Source organism: Anas acuta, chromosome 4 (genome assembly GCF_963932015.1).
Source record: "Anas acuta chromosome 4, bAnaAcu1.1, whole genome shotgun sequence".
NCBI classification, from domain to species: Eukaryota; Metazoa; Chordata; class Aves; order Anseriformes; family Anatidae; genus Anas; species Anas acuta.
Window position 1 is genome coordinate 29,330,311 of NC_088982.1, and position 16,855 is coordinate 29,347,165.

The following is a 16,855-nucleotide window of genomic DNA, read 5'->3' on the forward strand; positions in this document are numbered from 1 at the left end:
AAATTGAGATAACCATAAAAAAAAAAAAAAAAACATAACACAAATGCCATTTTTCATCATTTATTTCTCAAATTTTCACTCCTATTTATTTCTCAAGCTGCAACAACAATTAATATCATGGAATTAACAAGAAGGAAGGAACCAGAAAAGTGAGTGAAGAGAATGTGACTGAAGATGCTTTTGCCATTTGGAAGGGACTGGTTGGTGTTCAGAAAGTCCAAGTGGAAGTAATATGAGTACAACCACATGAAGACCTAGGAACAGGTAAGCTAGGTTCAAATTTTCAGACTGTATCTCCAATATTTCAGTTACTAAGTGTAATGGAATAACAAATTGACAAGTTCTAGGAACAGGCTTATGCTTCACCGAAGCACCTAAAAGCATAGTACCAAGAGTCCATTACTAAACAGAAACAAAGTACAATGGATTTATTGGATTAGTTTGGCTTTTAGTGGAGGACTTTTTTTTATAAATTTCATTAGGAGGTGTTTTGGCCTACAGATAAACATATTTCTTAATGCAACAGTAAATAAATATATTCTAAGGGAATAGTTTGGTCTGGGTGCCGTGAGGACCAGGTGCTCCCCACAGAGGCTGAGGGGTGTTGTGGGGCTGGCTGGGCAGGCTTCTCACCAGCCAGGGCCTTTCCCACTGCCCCCAGTCAGGGAGCTGGATGTGAAGCCAGGTTTGGCTGAGAGTCCATATCATTAGAGAAGTTTATGGTAATGAGGCAGGTCTATCAGGCTGGGAAGTCAGTCTGCAGGTTGGGGTTAGTGCCTGGACCGCTCGGGCCCATGCCAGGCCCAGGCAGTGCTGCAATGCAGTGAGTGCCGTGGTTTCAGTGAAGGATGAACACTGGCAGTGTCAGAGCAGCTCTTGGTGCTGGCTGTGGTGTCCCCACAGCTGTCTGAGAACCTTTCTTCAGGGTCACCATTAGGAAGGGGGATGCCTTTGGCTGCATGGCTTGGAGCTGTCCTGAGCCCCAGCAGTCAAAACCCAAGGAAGGGGCATGTGCTCAGGGCCCTGCCAAGTCTCATGATCCCTGCCACTATCCAGCTCCATGGTCTAGCTGGATGCTACACCAGCAGTGATATTTTTGTTGTATGATATCAGAAGAAAGTTGTAGGCATTAGTAACAACTAGCCTTACAAGCTGAAATGTTACCATAAATATTGTTCAAACAACTCTGTTTCAGCCACTCTGAGAAATTCATAGAAGCAAATGAAGGAATGTTCTCCTCTCCATTGGTGAGTGTCAGGTATAATTGTGTCAGGGTACATAATTACATAGTTCTCTTTTTCCCTTATTTTGCAATAAAGGGAAGGTAATCCCATTTTAATCAGGTCTTTGTTGCAGCTCAGTTCAAGGGCGGTGAGTCATCACTCACTGCAGGGGGGTTGTCCCTGGCTTAAGCTGTTGACAAAGAAGGCTGAATTTTGCTTTCTTCTTGTATTAAAGTTCAGGTAGTATGCAAGTTGCTTATCTTTTTCCAAACAGAAACACATTGACATTTTTTATTTTGTTAGAAATCCCTTACAGAACATGAATTTCACATCCCAGTAAAGAAATTCTGCTAGGCATTTATCTTTTAGAGAGTTCATAGCATGTTTCACTTAATCTCATCATTGCAGGGCTCTTCAAGATCCTCCATCATCAAATCTTGCTGGTTATTCACCCAATTTCCTTTCCGAACTGGCTTCCCCTCCACCTTGGCATGTTGACAATCTTGGGGTGTCTGGTAGGTGGCAGCTGGCAAAATGGCATTGCTTTGGCCTCGCTGGGAGTAGGTGTCCCTGTGAGTGATCTTCCTAGAGCAGAGCTGAAGTTTAAAGGCTGCCTGAAAGCCTCTGCGAAAGTTTTCATTAAAGAAACCATAGATGATGGGGTTGATGCTGCTGTTGAAAAAGGCCAGCCAGTGAGCAAAAGGATAGATATAAATGTTGATGATCTGCAACTGGACATCTGACAGGTTGGCGTAGTCTGAGAGCATCATCAGAGTCCACAGGGGAAGCCAAGACAGGGTGAAAAGCAAAGCTACGATAATGAGCATTTTGATGACTTTTTGTTTCTTCTTAGACACGCTGTGTCGCTGCTCCTGGCTGTGCTTTCCCACTGTGGGCATTGCTGTGTTAAAGAGAGCAATGCCTATCCTAGCATACATGATAACAATGAGCAACAGGGGAGCAAGATAGATATTGGCAAACAGAACCGTTGTATAGATCTTTCTCATTCCTGCATTAGGCCAGTTCTCCCGGCACCAATATACAGGGCGGGTTTCATTGCCATAGCCAAGGATCACCCTGAAATGCTTCTCTTCTTGTACCTGCAACATGACTGCAGAAGGACACATGATTGTGATGGCCAGAATCCAGATGACTGTTATAATAATGATTGCAGTTGAGATGGTCAGCTTCTGTTTAAATGGATAAACGATGCATCGAAACCTGCAGCAAAGACACCCAGGGGCATATATGGAGAAGATGTTTAGAGAAAGCTTAATTAAACAGGCAAACACATACATGGTTTAAAAATCACATTTTTTTTTTAGAAGTATGGGTGGAATCATCCTGCATAAACCAGTGGAGTTGCATTTAATTGTTCCATTTAAGTGTTTTGTTGAGAAAAGCAATCTAAAAAAAAAAAAAAAAAGAGTCAAATTTATTGTTAAAATTTCTTTGCTATGATCTGTCTCCTTTTCAGCCTGCTGCTGCTGCTTCAGGTAACTGTGGCAGCAGGTACCAGTGCTTCTGTTATCTTTTCTATTAGCTTAGTAGCTGGGGAGCTAACCAACTCTAGGCAGCCAGGTATAGCCCAGGTGTACCATTTTTAAGAGATACCTGTTGAGGAACAAATTGCTGCAACTGCTCTTTAGACCTTGGCACACTTTTTTTTTCTTTTCTTTTCTTTTTTTTTTTCCTTCTAGATTTAGGAGCTAAACCAATTTAATCTATTGCAGGGTTGCATGGATTAATGAATCCACCTCAGTATGATAGTGTGGCCTGAGGAAGATGGAAGTGACAGTTTGCCATTTCTGCATCATCTTACCTGTCTACAGCAATTGCAACCAGAGTGAAGACAGAGGCAGAGACAGAGATTCCTTGGACCATCCCACTCATCTTGCAAACCATGCTCCCAAATGGCCATCCTGGAAGGAAACAGGCTATTGAAATTTCCTCCATTTCATTGCAGCACTTTTCTTATATGCATAAAAGGAAATTTTTGCCCCAGAACTAATACATTTATTTTGCTTTGGCAGGACATAGTAGGAGTTAGTGAGTCAAAAGTTATGTAAAAAAATGCTTTGCCAGATGCCTAGGTAAGTTTCTGATGTCCCAAAAAGCAGCAAAACAACATGTTTCTTTTTAACATCACATTAAAATGGGATGTCAAGATAAGAAAGGGGCTTGACCACTACAGTTGATTGCTCTCTTCATGTGGCTCATAGCATCCACTGAGTCTTCTTAACATATAACCTAGTTGAGGGATAATCCATTGCTAAAGATCCTGGTTGTGGAAATCAGCAAGGACAGCCCCAGTCAGAAGGTGTGTTAGAGGTTTGTCTTCCTCACCTGTTCCACCCCCTAACTTGAAATGCCTATGGAGCTCCCTCAGAAATGGTAGTGTGCAAGTGGGGCTAGTGATTTCTCGGTTTAAGGTGAGCTTTGTGCTCTGTCACTAAACACATTACATAGTGAACCCCTTGAGCCCAACCTGCAAAATGAGGCCTTCACATTTGCCCCTAGCTTTCTCACTGGGGCTTCGATTCTGAATGCCAGGGACAGAGTAAAAGACCAATTTGTATTGGTCACTGTCACATGCACTTAACACTTGGGTTCATCAGGGAGGACTCAGAAATTAAGGCAAATCCCCCTCAAGCCCTTTTTGCTATACGGTGTGAACTGGCATACCTGCAATGATGTTGTCCAGGAGGGTGGTGGGCATACAGAAGATTCCCACTAGTAAATCACTGACAGCCAGGTTTAAGATGAAAAGATTTGTGACTGTACGCATGTGTTTGCTCTGCAGAACAATATAGCAAACCACTCCGTTGCCAACCATACAAAGCAGGAAGATTAAGAGGTATGAGATGATGAAGACAGCTGCCACTGAAGGCTGATGAAGGTAGAAGTCCACATAGGAGACGTTGCCTTCAAAGTAGAGGTACTTGTATGTCCCATTATAACTCAGCAGGTGAGGCCAATCAAATGAAGAATTTAAGTCCATTTTCTTACTCATGTTGTAATGTTCCTAGAAAGATATTTTTGAAAAGGTTGTTAGAGTATGTTTGAAATGGATTTGAGGAAATGTGACTACTTTGGAAATGCAGTGTGCTGAAATTCATGCAAAGCTGTATGTATACTCATCTCTCTGCACCTTACTCTAATGGTCCACGTTCTGCATCCCCATCTTTCCCAGATACTATTAATTTGATTTTTACAATGCAGGCATATAAAAATGAACAGTGAGACTACTAAAGTTTTGTTTTTTGTTTTTTGTTTTTTGTTTTTTTTCTTTTCTTTCTGCAATCTCCATAAATGAAGTCTTTCCCTTCACAAAGAAGAAAGCCAGACAGGATGTAAACAAGCCTATTGTGATGTGTCAAGTAAACAAAGAAACAACCTAAGCAGTATATTTTAAGGAGAAAAAAAAATCAGAATTCTTGAGAAATCCATTTATTCAACAGCTTGAGTAATCTAATGCTTAGGGGACAGTGAGGCTGCTGAGCCATTAAGAACAGTAATTAAATTAAAGCTTTCAGAAGGCACCAACTTTCTGCCTGAATGTATCCAAATCCAGTCCCATTTAACTGAAAAGGAGATATTTATGTGTACAACTGATACTAGGCCACAACTGATTTTGCTTTCCTGCTTACAATCTAAGTAGATCAGGAGAAAAGTCGGGAAACACAGAATACTACTGTGCTTAAAATGTACTGAAGCATAAGATTTGTTTTCTAGCTCTGCTGCTGAATTTGTATGATTTGAGGGAATTCATTATTTATTCATGTTGTGGTTTAATCATTAAAAAGCCTGGGTAATACTTTTCCCACATTAGGTATTCACTCTGTAAAGAAAATATCATATTAGATTCGAGTATTACATTGCAGTTGGCAAAATCTACAGGTTTTTTCCTGGAGACACTTATTTTGAGGTCTGAACTCTCTTGAAATTGGTATTTTCTCTGTTTCAAGCCACAAGTATCCGTATCTTTTGTGTTGTAGTAGCAGTGTTTTTACTGGTGGGATGGTTCAAAGATAAGGGGTACAAGACTCTTCATTAGACCACTTGGTATTGGTACAAGAATCACTTTATCAGATACAGAATTTGTGTGCCTTGAACTTACTAACTTCCAAACATAACTCACTGAATTTAACTTTGTAGGCTACTATTTTCTTGCCTTGTAAAACCTATAGCTCTACATGACTGCACCAAAATTCTAAATCAAGTCTTAACCATGGTAAATTTTTAACATGTTTATTATATATATGCCATATATATATGCCATATTTCTATGCTATATATATGACATAGAAATTGTATCAGCCTCCTGTAAAAATTCAGCACTGGCTTCTTGATGTTTACAGTTGTCACCAGGTAACATAACTTGTAAAAAGCATTTGAATATATTTTTCCACATTTATTTTATCTGCCAGATGGAGACTTTGAAACTTAGGTGAAGGGAGCAGGGAAAATGATCACATTTCCATCTGCTGATGGCTTTTGGATGGCACTTAATTAAAATGGGCTCTGGGGTTACGTTTCTTAAATAGGTGTATTTATATAGATACCTAAAGAGGCAGAAGGAAGGAACTGTCCCTGACTCAAAAGAATAGCAAAACTAACTCCTGGCAAAAGGCACCAAATTAATGTGTGGGAGCAGGTAACTTCAGAACACTTCCCAAAGTCTTCAGTATAAATGGCATTTAAATTGAGGCACAAGGATCCAAATCCTGACGAGGTTGTACATAAGGGAAGCAAAGTGCTGACTTTATCTCTTTTCTTATGAAAGAAAATTCAGAGCGGGCCCTTTTTTGTGCAACTATGGTTTCAGCTGCCTCCCCAGATTCCAAACGCTGAAGGTGGTTTTCCAGTATTTATGGAGTAACAAAAGAAGGTGATATTCTGCTGTCATTTCTAGTAGAGCAGCCCTCTCCCCAGAAAAAGAAAATGAGTGTTAGGTAATGTTGCCAAAAGGATGAGATATTTTTCTTCACTCTTCTTGCTGGGTTTTACTTAAAGACTTTCTAATTAAGATTCTGTGTCTGCCTGTTTTTCCCTGGTAGATTTATTCACATCTGTTTGCCAGGACAGTACTGCATTTTTTTTTTTGTGTGTGTGTGTGTTTTTTTTTTTTAAATATATATTTTGCTTGTCAATGAAATTCAGCCACATAAAAACCTCTGTTAGTTCCAGTAGCAAATGCAGTGAAAAAAAATATTTATTCTGGTATGCCCCATGTTTGGAACAAACAGAGTAGTGGAAAAAAAAACAACAACACAACATAATTTTATCGTATCTTCTGTCTTTTTAGAAGTCAGTAACAATACAATGTTTACAGTGGGTCTGTATTTTTATATATTCTTTATATTTTTTAACAAATCAGTATATAGAAACTAGTCATACTAGTTGTGTGTTCTCTTTGGCTGCTCTTATGCAGAAAGACTGTATTTTTGATTTATTTATTTTTTAATTTCAAAATAATTTCAAAACAAATGAAAATATTTTTATTCAAATATTTAATGTACCCGATGTTTTAACTAGCCAGAGATCAGAGTCAGCTACTGTAGAAGGTTTTTTAATGTCAATTTTATTATTCACTTAAGAAAGCAGTTACTAATGAAGTTGCGTACAAACATGCCCAAGATGAACAGTGAGAGCAGAATTCAAAAATAAACATTAGGCAATAGCTTACACCATTCATTTAGTCACAGATTTGGAGCTGTGCTTTATAAATCTCAGGAGATGCTATGTCACTGAAATCCCATTTAAAGCTCAGCATCTCTTGTGCTCCCTTTTGGCTCCCGACAAGAAATAGATTTATTGTTGCTCACTTTGCTCCTCTACCCCAGACAGCTTCTTAGGGTAGTAAAGTGCAGGAGGCCAAGCTCTCCATACCCAGGGAGATGATGGAGATGACAGTCTAGATGAGAGGCAGTGGTTATAATATGTGCTTCCTTCACCAGGAAAGGCAGTGGAGTGACCTTTCTGCTTGGCATAGCTATCCTGGGTGAGGCCCAAACACGTACCGGCAATCTAAAATGCCAGCATTTGGCCTGTAGCTCTAAGTCATTTATAAGGCTGCCATCAACAGTATTAATCAAGTTAAAAATGCAAGGGTTCTTGGGTTCAGCCACTGTTATCCAATGTCTAGTGCTGAGAATAAGCAAGAGTTTGGTTTAACAGTGGAGGTGTAATAGTTACGGAGCAGACGGTGCCATAATCTGACACTTGGTATTTGTTTGGAGCAAACAAAGCAACAGATGAAGGTCCTGTAGACTAATTGCTCCATTTCACATAGTAAATACAAAAGTGTGAGAAAATGGGAGTTCTACTCTACACGGAGCAAGCACGAGACTAGGTAGGACTAGGACTCTTGGTAGGTGTCACACACAGCTTTTGGGTTTGGCAAACAGTAGCTATCCAATCCCAACCAAAAGTTTGGAAAAAGTCAGGCCCCTTGTCCATTCATATCTAACAAAAATAGATGTGTTTGACTTCTTTTTTTGTTGTTTTCTCTGAGGTTCTTTGGTCTTTGCAAAACCTTGAGGGTCATTCCTATGCAGTGGCAGGATTTTACTGAATTCAATTGAATTCTGTTCATTAGTACAACTGAAAATATCCCTTTTTATATTAAAAGCATAATTTTAGAATGCTTTACATATTAATTATTCTTTGGACGCTTTTCATGGATTTGGTCTCTTTTTGACAATGTGTTTATAAAGCAACCACTTTCAATCGTTTCAGTAAGGAACTCTGGAATAGTTTTTGTTTGTAACTGGTGAACGAGAAATTGCAAACAACCTCAAGGCACAATTGGAGTTGTGCCTATTTGTCTTACAGAGACTGATCACAGTCGCACAAATGAAACTTTGTACCACGGAAGCTGTACCAAATACAATGAACTTGCCATACAAATACTGTGTCTTACAGGAGATAGCAAAGTACACAAATTTTTATTATTTTGAAGCTGAGGGGGATAGGATTGGCTGAAAGAAGAAATGAAGGTAGTGCATTGTGTTTTAACAAGCTAAACAGACAGTGATAAATAATTGAGCAAGGTACAGAAGATGGCAGCACAAGTCATCCAAGAGAAGGGAAAAAGTAATGTAATGCATAAATATCATATGATGATAAATAAAAGCAATTTGCTTCCACATGGTAATTTGATAAGGGCACGGCCTCAGTACTTTATTTAATACGCCAGAGGAAAATGTGCAAAAAAATAAAGCAAGAGCCTCAACTATTGAAAAACTGCCCACGCATTGTTTTTAAAACATGCTAGACTGGTAACTAGTTATAACGTCCATGGACAAATATGCAGGATTAAGTCTGTGCAACCAGGAGAGTCTTATGCCATCAAATATGGAAAATTAATTTTCCTGTGTAACAATAACAATTCAAGGTAATTATGAAGCCCGTGTAATTACTTTTACATTGGCCACACAAGAATTCTGGCAACCATGGGAGCCAGACAATACTGTTTCACCTCTGTGTACAACCATTTGTTTCTGTTATCCTAATTTGTGCATGTGTGAAATCTCATCACAGAATCCTCTGAGGGCTTAGAAGAGGAAACAATGATAAGGAAACACTGAAGGTCTTAAAGACAGACATGGAAAAAGAAAATGTACCGCGGTAAGTGCTAAAAGAAGTGTTGTGTCTTTGTCCAGAGCTATACACTTAGTGATGGGTTAACTGCAGAAATTTCCTGGAGACCTTTTTCCTGGAAGATGAGAGCATCTCTGTTCTGCTGAAAAATGAGAAAGTCCTTTCAAAATGCAGACACTGTGGGATGGCAAAAAAAAAAAAAAAAAGGCAGCATCTCATTCTATAAACACATTGAAAACAAAGGTAAGACTAGTGCACAGATTATCCTATACCTCAGTGAATCAGAAGTGTTACTGACAGAAGTCCAAACTGTTCTTGCCTATAAAAAACATGAGAAGGCCAATTGTGGACATTATTAGTAGTTATTTGTAACAATTAAGTGGGGCAGGTAAAAGAATGTGAGAATGGGAAATGGTCATTAAGATGACATTATGATGCCTTTATGACAAAAGATGTTTGGAGCAGGGGGAAAGACACCTATCAAGGCAATAGCAAGCAACAAGATCTAATCACCAACCAGTCACTTTGGTTGCACATTATCATTTCATATGGAAAAAAACCTAAGTTCAAAAAGCTGTTCAACAAGGGCAACTTACAGAGCAGTATTCAGTGAAGAAGGAAAAAAGAAGCGAACAACTAGTTGTGTGTCAATACTAGGTACAAGGATCTATGGTTTGTAGGAAGTTACTAGCTGAAAGTCAGGCAGTTGCAGCATGACACTGCAAAACAAGTACTCTATAGTGCATAAGCGTGACAATAGGTGACTAAACACACGGGATACCTCCGGTGTTGTTGATTACCTATGGCTCACTTGGTCTGCTGCATGTAGATTTGGTCAATTTAACTCAATGCAGACTTGGACCAAGTCTGAAAGAAAGCTACAGAAAAGATTGATGGGCTCAAAAGTACAACAGAGGGAAACAGTGGAAGTTATAGGGCTATTTCATCTAAAGAAAAAGAAGTATTTACAAAGGGATAGCAACACAGTCTTCCATTTTATTAATGGTTTCAGAAGTACTTCACAGCACCTTACATTTCAAAAAGGTTGGATGTGAAGGGCATGTATCTGCAATACATTGTAAGCAGGACTTGTCTTTCCCTTCTCTTTCAAAAGGAAGAAGTCCTCAACAGCCAGAGACCAAGTTCCAGCCTGAGGTTCATGAAGCATGCAAAAGGCAGAAGTGCCTGTTGCCAACTGTTCCCAATAAAACAGAGCATCTGGATTTGTCCAGTTAAATGCCACAAGCACAAGTGTCTTTGTCGAGAAAAGATTTCATTACAGAGTACAATTATTTTCTTGGAACTTGTTACAAAGTATGTTTTAACTTGATATTGCACTTAATGTCATTTTCCTCTACAAGCAGAAACGCTTAGTCTGTACTAATTCATAAATACCCTTAGTCTTAATTCATAAATACCCTTAGAGTTTGTACATGCAATTCCAAATAGAGTCCTTTGGAAGTTAACATTTCCTTAACTTTTTCATACATCTTAATTTCACGGTCATTTGTACAAAATACATATGATTTTATCTCAAATTACATACTGAGTATGTCACAAGGAAAGGGCAGGCTTTCAGCTAAGAAAAAAGCTGTGATAGAAAAGACTAAAACCATCAAGTTACAGAAAATTAATTGAATCTTACTGCCATATACTTCCAAATGAGAAATTTGTTTCTCATTGCGTAAGTGGACAATTCCTGGGAGACATATCAAGCTTGAGATTGCATGCAGAGCTCTAATGAATGGGCTTGAACTGTCTGTCTTCTCCTAACAGTCATCTGGGAAATCTGAGTTGGGACCAAAGGAAATATTTTGTCAAAGATTTATTGGGTTTGCTGTTTTTCTCCTTAGTGTTGTTTTTCATCTTACTTTTTCTTGCCCTAATTACAAAGAGCAATGCTACCAGTAGGAGTGCCGTAATAGACAAAACAACTTAATTGCCAATTACTCATCCACTTAGGCAAGGATTATAAAACCCTTTGCCAAAAACCCAAATTCAAATGCAAATCAAAAGGATGGTTTAGCAGGTGAGGCATTCACAGCAAGTTTGTTGTGTGTCTTGAGCACATCAAATTTTCACTTTTTCAAGTTTCTAGCATTCAAATACTGCACAGCTTAAATAAAATTACTTTTTCATTGCCACACTAAATGAAGAACATGAAGAAAATGAATGCTGAAAATCTGCCATAGGAAAGCCCCGCTCTAACCAACTGTTTTCTGCCTTTTGCTATAAGGTGACCTAAGGCACCCATGTGCATTCTCTTTAAACATACTTGTGACTTCCACCACTTTGCCCAGAAAGATTCCAGATGTGAAGTTCCCAGTTAGAGTACAGGTCAAACATGGGATAAAAGCTGGTCAGTTCACTTGTTTGGCTTTTTTATCCGTCATGAAGATGCATGCCATGCCACACAGGAAACAACAAGGACTCTTAGGATAAACACAGATATGGTGACAGGGCTTTTGAGTTAGCTGATAGGGTTCTTGGTTACACAGTAAAATGTGATTACTTAATGCTTTGATAGCAAAGGCACACAAAGTATTTTCTGTGTACATATTATATCTGATGGCTGTATATTACCATACACGAATTGATGGACAAGTAGAGTTTAGTTAAGCTAAGTTTAATTATTGCTTCTCATTATAATATTTCTGTTGCTTAATGCTTAGTCAGCCTTTAAGGTTCTGAGTTTGTAATGTTTCCTCTTGATATCTCACAGGCTGTTTTACATTTGAACTAAAACCTCAGCCAACTGTTCCCCAAAACAAGATTAAAGAAAGATTTCCCCCATGCAGGCACATTTATCCAGCCACTTTATTAAGAAGCCTAGCAAGTCCTGAGACATATTAGCTCCCTTATACTTGGAAATGGCTTTTGTCATTTTCTTAACTGTTCCCCTAAGACCACTCATATCCCCAGTCTCAGTCTTGAATTTATTTGCAGCCTCTTTTCAACTAAGGAGTCTTTTTACCCTTAGTCCTCTCCACTATCAGCAGGATGAGAAAAAAGGATGACACTACCACTACTGTCAGCAGCACAGGAGAAAATAAATAAATAAATAAGGTAAGCACTCATTAACTAAACTGCAGGGAAGCCACATAACCCAATCAGTACAGGACATAGCTTGCTTAGGATAAACACGACTTATGCCAAGCCCTACCTTGATAGCTAGGGAGTCAGAAGCCTAGCACATATGTGAGGGAATATGCCTAACAGATGCACAATAACTAATTGAAAGCTATCAGTTTGTATTGAGGCTAAGTTAAAGCACACACTTGGTGTGTTTTCTGTTATGTCATGATAGCATTCTCATCCTCTTGATGCAGTGTTATACAGAAAACAAGGATTTTAAAAATAGACCTTTGCAAGTTCCTGCAGTTTACCTGGTACTTAGTACAAACACCTCTCTCACTCAAGAGATGACCCCTTCAGAGGAGTTCCCACCACCCCCAGCTGTTATCTAGCACTACCAAGAGGGGTGTTGAACTTACTATATGAATGGAATGAAGGCAATTCAAGTCATGACTGCAGAAAGCAAGTGTACACACTCCTTACCTTTGCTCAGAGACGTGTATTTAGTAGAGACGTAATGAGATTCTCATTAAATTCAGTGGGTCTTTGGGGCTCTTAACAGAAAGTGCTGCAGAAAAAGACTAATATAGCAAGAGCAACATTCTCTGTGATCACCAGTGCACACATAGCAACCAAGTGCAGTTGTGTTAACAGTGTTGTGACAACAGGTAGCAAGCCTTTCTGATCTCTTCTCCTTAGCTAAGAAGAACTGATCAGAACTGTCCACTGCTCCTGCAAGTCAAACATAACATGCTTGGTGCCACCTGAATATTCCCCTCACAACTTGCTCTATTTGCCACATTTTTGTGGAGACATTACTTGAACTTAGAAGAGGGAAATAAGTCCCTCAAACACACTGGTAGAGAAGCTTTTGATAAAATAAAACTATTTTAAGTCCTCCTGAGGTCTAAGCAGCTTCCCATCCATGACGGGAAATTGGCTACAGAACCCAGTAAAAGTAGCCTGAACCAGTCTGAGCTCTTTCACTGGAAAGAGACTCCTGTGTACACCTAACAGTGAGTGTTTTGAATTAAGCTATACAAACAGATAAATACTCACCTCTAGGCTTTTTGCAATACTATGTTGCTACTGTCAGGAGATGTGCCTCCTAAATAGCCAACTGTCAGGCACAGCAGCTGACTTGTAACATCCCCAGACCTTCGATACGGGCTGAATGGTAAGCACAAGGCTGAATCATCTCATCTTATGTGCTGGTTGAGGCCTATTCCTTGCTCCTTCAGCCTATCAAATTCCTCATTTCCCAGCTCATAACAGAGTGACTGTGTTGCAGTTGAAAGACAGAGGTCCTAGTTCTGCCTCACATTTGATTATGAAATTATGAACTGTGTCCAAAACATTGTGTTTGATGATGTGGGGCTTGACATACCAGCACAGAGCAATCTTCCCTATTTCCGAGCATACAGCTTACTCCAGTTGACAATGTGCTTCCTAGATGTATTGAAGGCAGATTTCTCTTGCAGCCAAGTTTCACTGGTCCATGCAATGACATGGTACTCAAAGTAAAGCCTTTGGCCAGTAAAAAGGTTAATTACTCAGTTCAGTAGTCTAAGAAATGAAAAGCAATTTGCTCTACAAGTTTTTCAGCTGTCCATGTGCAATACTACCTTTTCCTGATGAGTTTTTGTGCTGATACATTGTAGTAAAAAAAAAAACTCATGATCTGACTGACAGCTGACAAGTTCCTCTTCCTCTGGCAAACAATGTAAAAAGCAGTGTTAAGTCACAAACCCTTACTCTGTGCAAACAAATTAAGAGGTATAAGCTCAAAAATAGTGCTTGGGGCAGCTTTCTAAAGTGCTGTGTTGAATCCAAAGATACAAACTTTTAAAACTAAACAGGATAGTGTTTATTATAAAACAAAAGCCTTGGACAATAGAAGTTAGCCGCATTTATTACATCAGCTCATACATGGCTTGTTGTAAGACACAGCTTGAAAAGATGCAAAAGGCATTTATTTTTATAAAAACATATGTACTTTCCCATAAAATTAGTTTCTAGCTGGAATTTTAGAAGCAGAATGAAGCATCTTATCCTTCTCCACCTGCTTTATTCCCACCCAAGAACATGTGAGCTGCCAGTCAGCAGTCTGAACCAAAGCAATACTAATGCAAATAGCACATCATCTTGGTGTCCTGCCCCATATTATATCTGTACTTATTTTGAAAAACAAGAGCTGTAATTGATTTAAATCTCCTTTTGCATAGATGTGCTGTTGTATCTTTTGCATAGATGTGCTGTTGCATGATATAAGGTAGATATGAAAGCACACAGAGCCCTGTATCGGGAATATATTCCTTTCTTCCCTGTAGCTGAAAGACCTATCTAAATACAATACTCATGTAGGTGGTCTAATTAGTCTACCTGCAACAAACACATAGTTCATTTACAAATCTGCAGAACAGACAAGAACTGAAGTCATCCTACACCTTCTCAGTGCTAACAGTTGGCTTTCAATTAGCAAACCAACACGTACGTCTTACCAGTTACTGTAAATAGTCACTGATAGATTAAACACCTGAATCATTCAGTGACTTGCTCTAATCCTTTGAATCCATTTATTCCTTCAAACACCACACAGTAAATTGCCTCAGTGAAAATAGGTACAAGAAACCACCAGATATACCTAATCCAAGTTAATCATGCAGGTGATTGGAGCTCCCCCTTTGAGCTCTAAAACTGTTGATTATGTTTTGCAACTGTACTGAGGACTCCATCGGAATTAGCTTGAGCTCACAGACTGAGAGTCCTCTCTACCTCTTAAAATAATTCTATCTGAGAAGTAATAACTGAAACTGAAATATAACAATTGCTTCTGCTTCACAAAAGAATAAATTGTACCTGTAAAAAGGCAGAGTTAAAAAAAAAAAAAAGAAAGATTCCCTCCCCCCGCCAAAGACTGAGTTTTCCATATCCTTTCGCACACTTGATGTTCACTCTGAATGCAGTTACACTGGTAGCACTAACAGCAGTGCAGCATGGACAAGTGCAGGTAGAACAACCAGAAAACTTGCTCCAAAATACTATAGCAGGCATGTAGCAACTTCATTCACAGCAAAGTAATTGTACCTGATTCCTGGCATCAAGAGTGACTAGACTCAGCACAGCAATTGTGAGCTAGCAGCACTGACAATTGCCCTGTGAAATATTTTCAGCCCTTTAAAACTGTCATATATAGCCAGTCAGGGAAAATAACAGGTCCAGTTATACAAATGGCTTTAACTTCTGACCTTCTTCCCCAGGGGTGCTGTTAGTGGGAGCAGGCTTTTCTCCGTAAAGCCCCAGAGCAGTGCACAAGGGTTAAGTGGCTGCCACACGTAGGTATACACTTCCAGCAGCAGCTACACAGATGCTCCCCCTGCCCAGCCATCCCTGCTGGGGGTGGTGTGGGCATCCCCCACCTCCCTTTTGAGACACAGAGCTGTTGGTGTCAGATATCCACTGTCAAGCTCCGTACTCCAGCATCCCAGTGCTGACCAGTACAAACCGGTCAGGATGGCTGCATCACCCTCCCTGGCACCAGCTGAGGCAGGCACCACCAGCAGCCCCTCGCAGCCCATGCTCTGTCCCCACCTCAGGCAGCGGCATCAGCGTTCCCCTACACACACGCACAAGACCTGTTGCTCCCACAGCACTGGCAGCTCCACCTCAGCTCCCAGCTGAGCAGAGGAAAACATCCCAGCCCGGGTCCCAGCCAGCCCCCCGCCCAGGATCACCCACTTACAGCAGGGAAAGCTCCGCAGCAGCCACCAGTGCAGAGCTGCGAGGAGAAAGGCTGCAGCCTCACAGCAGAGAGGGAACAGCCCCGGCAGTGCCTGGCAGATGCAGGGAGGAGGCAGAGAGAGAGAAGGAGGGACTGGAGAGAACAGCCCAAAGCCAGCCTGCTGAGCCCTGGGGCCAGGGGGCTGTCACCTGCAGCCATCGCTACCCCGGGACAGAGGGGTTTGCCTGCTTGGCACGTCAGAGCTGTGCTTCCTCAGGCTCCTCCTGTTCTTTTTAGGCATCATTTCCCCTTGGAAAGCTCTTTAGCAGAGCTGGGGCTAACAATTTTCTCCCCAGGAGAGACTGAACTCTACCACCCCCAGCCATCACACCTGAGGGGGCAGCAGCAATCTCTGAGCCATCTCTGATGCACTGAGCACTCCTCAGCACAGCACCACACAGGCTCCTGTTCTACATGCTGAGCTCCAACACCTAGATCAACATCCCTCCCGAGATAAGGCAGGGTTAGCTTTTAAATCAAGAGTGGGAAATTGGGGGAAAGAATAACCTGCACTGTCCTGGTCAAACTAGTTGGTACACGGACTTTGGATCACAGTTTTTAGCTTTACTTCTTGCATTCCCTTCCCTGGGAAACTGAACTGCCCTTGAGCCCCATAGCCAAAGTGCCAGTACTTATCTCCCTGGGGCCACCAGAGCCGCCTTCTTTCTTGGGAGTCCAAACTAAGTCACAGGATGGCCAAGGAGTGCCCTGATCTAGCACATAGAGCAAGAAATCCACCTCCAGGGTTCTGGCTTAGCCTTGGGGTAAAAGCCCTTACTCTGCTGTTAACTTTCAGGGGGTTCCTGGAGTGCCACTCTATGGGGACAGGTAATAGAAAGGTGCCCTTTACACTGTACTCAGCTGAAATGGCTAATAGAAGCCTTGCCAGAAGTCTGGAAAATAAGGATCACTACTAAAATCCATTACCAAAATAAAAGCAGAACACTTCTGAGATTAATCACAATGACAAAAACTATCAGGCATGTTTTGAAATGAACATGTCCCAACTTTATTTACATAAGCTATCAGAAAGAAAATAAGTATTCAGTGACATACTAACATGTACTTAACTAACAGAGACAGAACACACCAAAACTGGTCTGCAAAATAACAAAAAATAAAGGAAGGCTAAATCTAAGGACAAAAAGAAAAGCAGTGCTTCCACCACCAG

At 40.5% G+C, this 16,855-nt stretch overlaps 1 protein-coding gene across 1 annotated transcript; it reads right to left on the reverse strand.

Moving 5' to 3' along the window:
• Positions 1-687: 687 nt before the first annotated feature.
• On the reverse strand, positions 688-16,106 carry NPFFR2 (neuropeptide FF receptor 2). The gene is made up of 4 exons (XM_068679317.1): positions 15,646-16,106; positions 3,909-4,248; positions 3,046-3,145; positions 688-2,444 (listed from the first exon to the last, which is right to left on the reverse strand). Exons 1-4 carry the CDS (start codon positions 15,841-15,843, stop codon positions 1,610-1,612), a joined length of 1,473 nt encoding a protein of 490 aa, XP_068535418.1. The 5' UTR covers positions 15,844-16,106; the 3' UTR covers positions 688-1,609.
• Between the last annotated feature and the right edge of the window lie 749 nt (positions 16,107-16,855).

Bases quoted from the DNA above. Each gene is read 5' to 3' on its own strand.
- NPFFR2 (XM_068679317.1), bottom strand. From the start codon at position 15,843: ATGGCTGCAGGTGACAGCCCCCTGGCCCCAGGGCTCAGCAGGCTGGCT. The intron at 4,249-15,645 runs GTAAGTGGGTGA...ATATCTTTCTAG, and splicing joins GCTGCGGAGCTTTCCCTGCT to GAACATTACAACATGAGTAA. The intron at 3,146-3,908 runs GTATGCCAGTTC...GTTTCCTTCCAG, and splicing joins CCTGGACAACATCATTGCAG to GATGGCCATTTGGGAGCATG.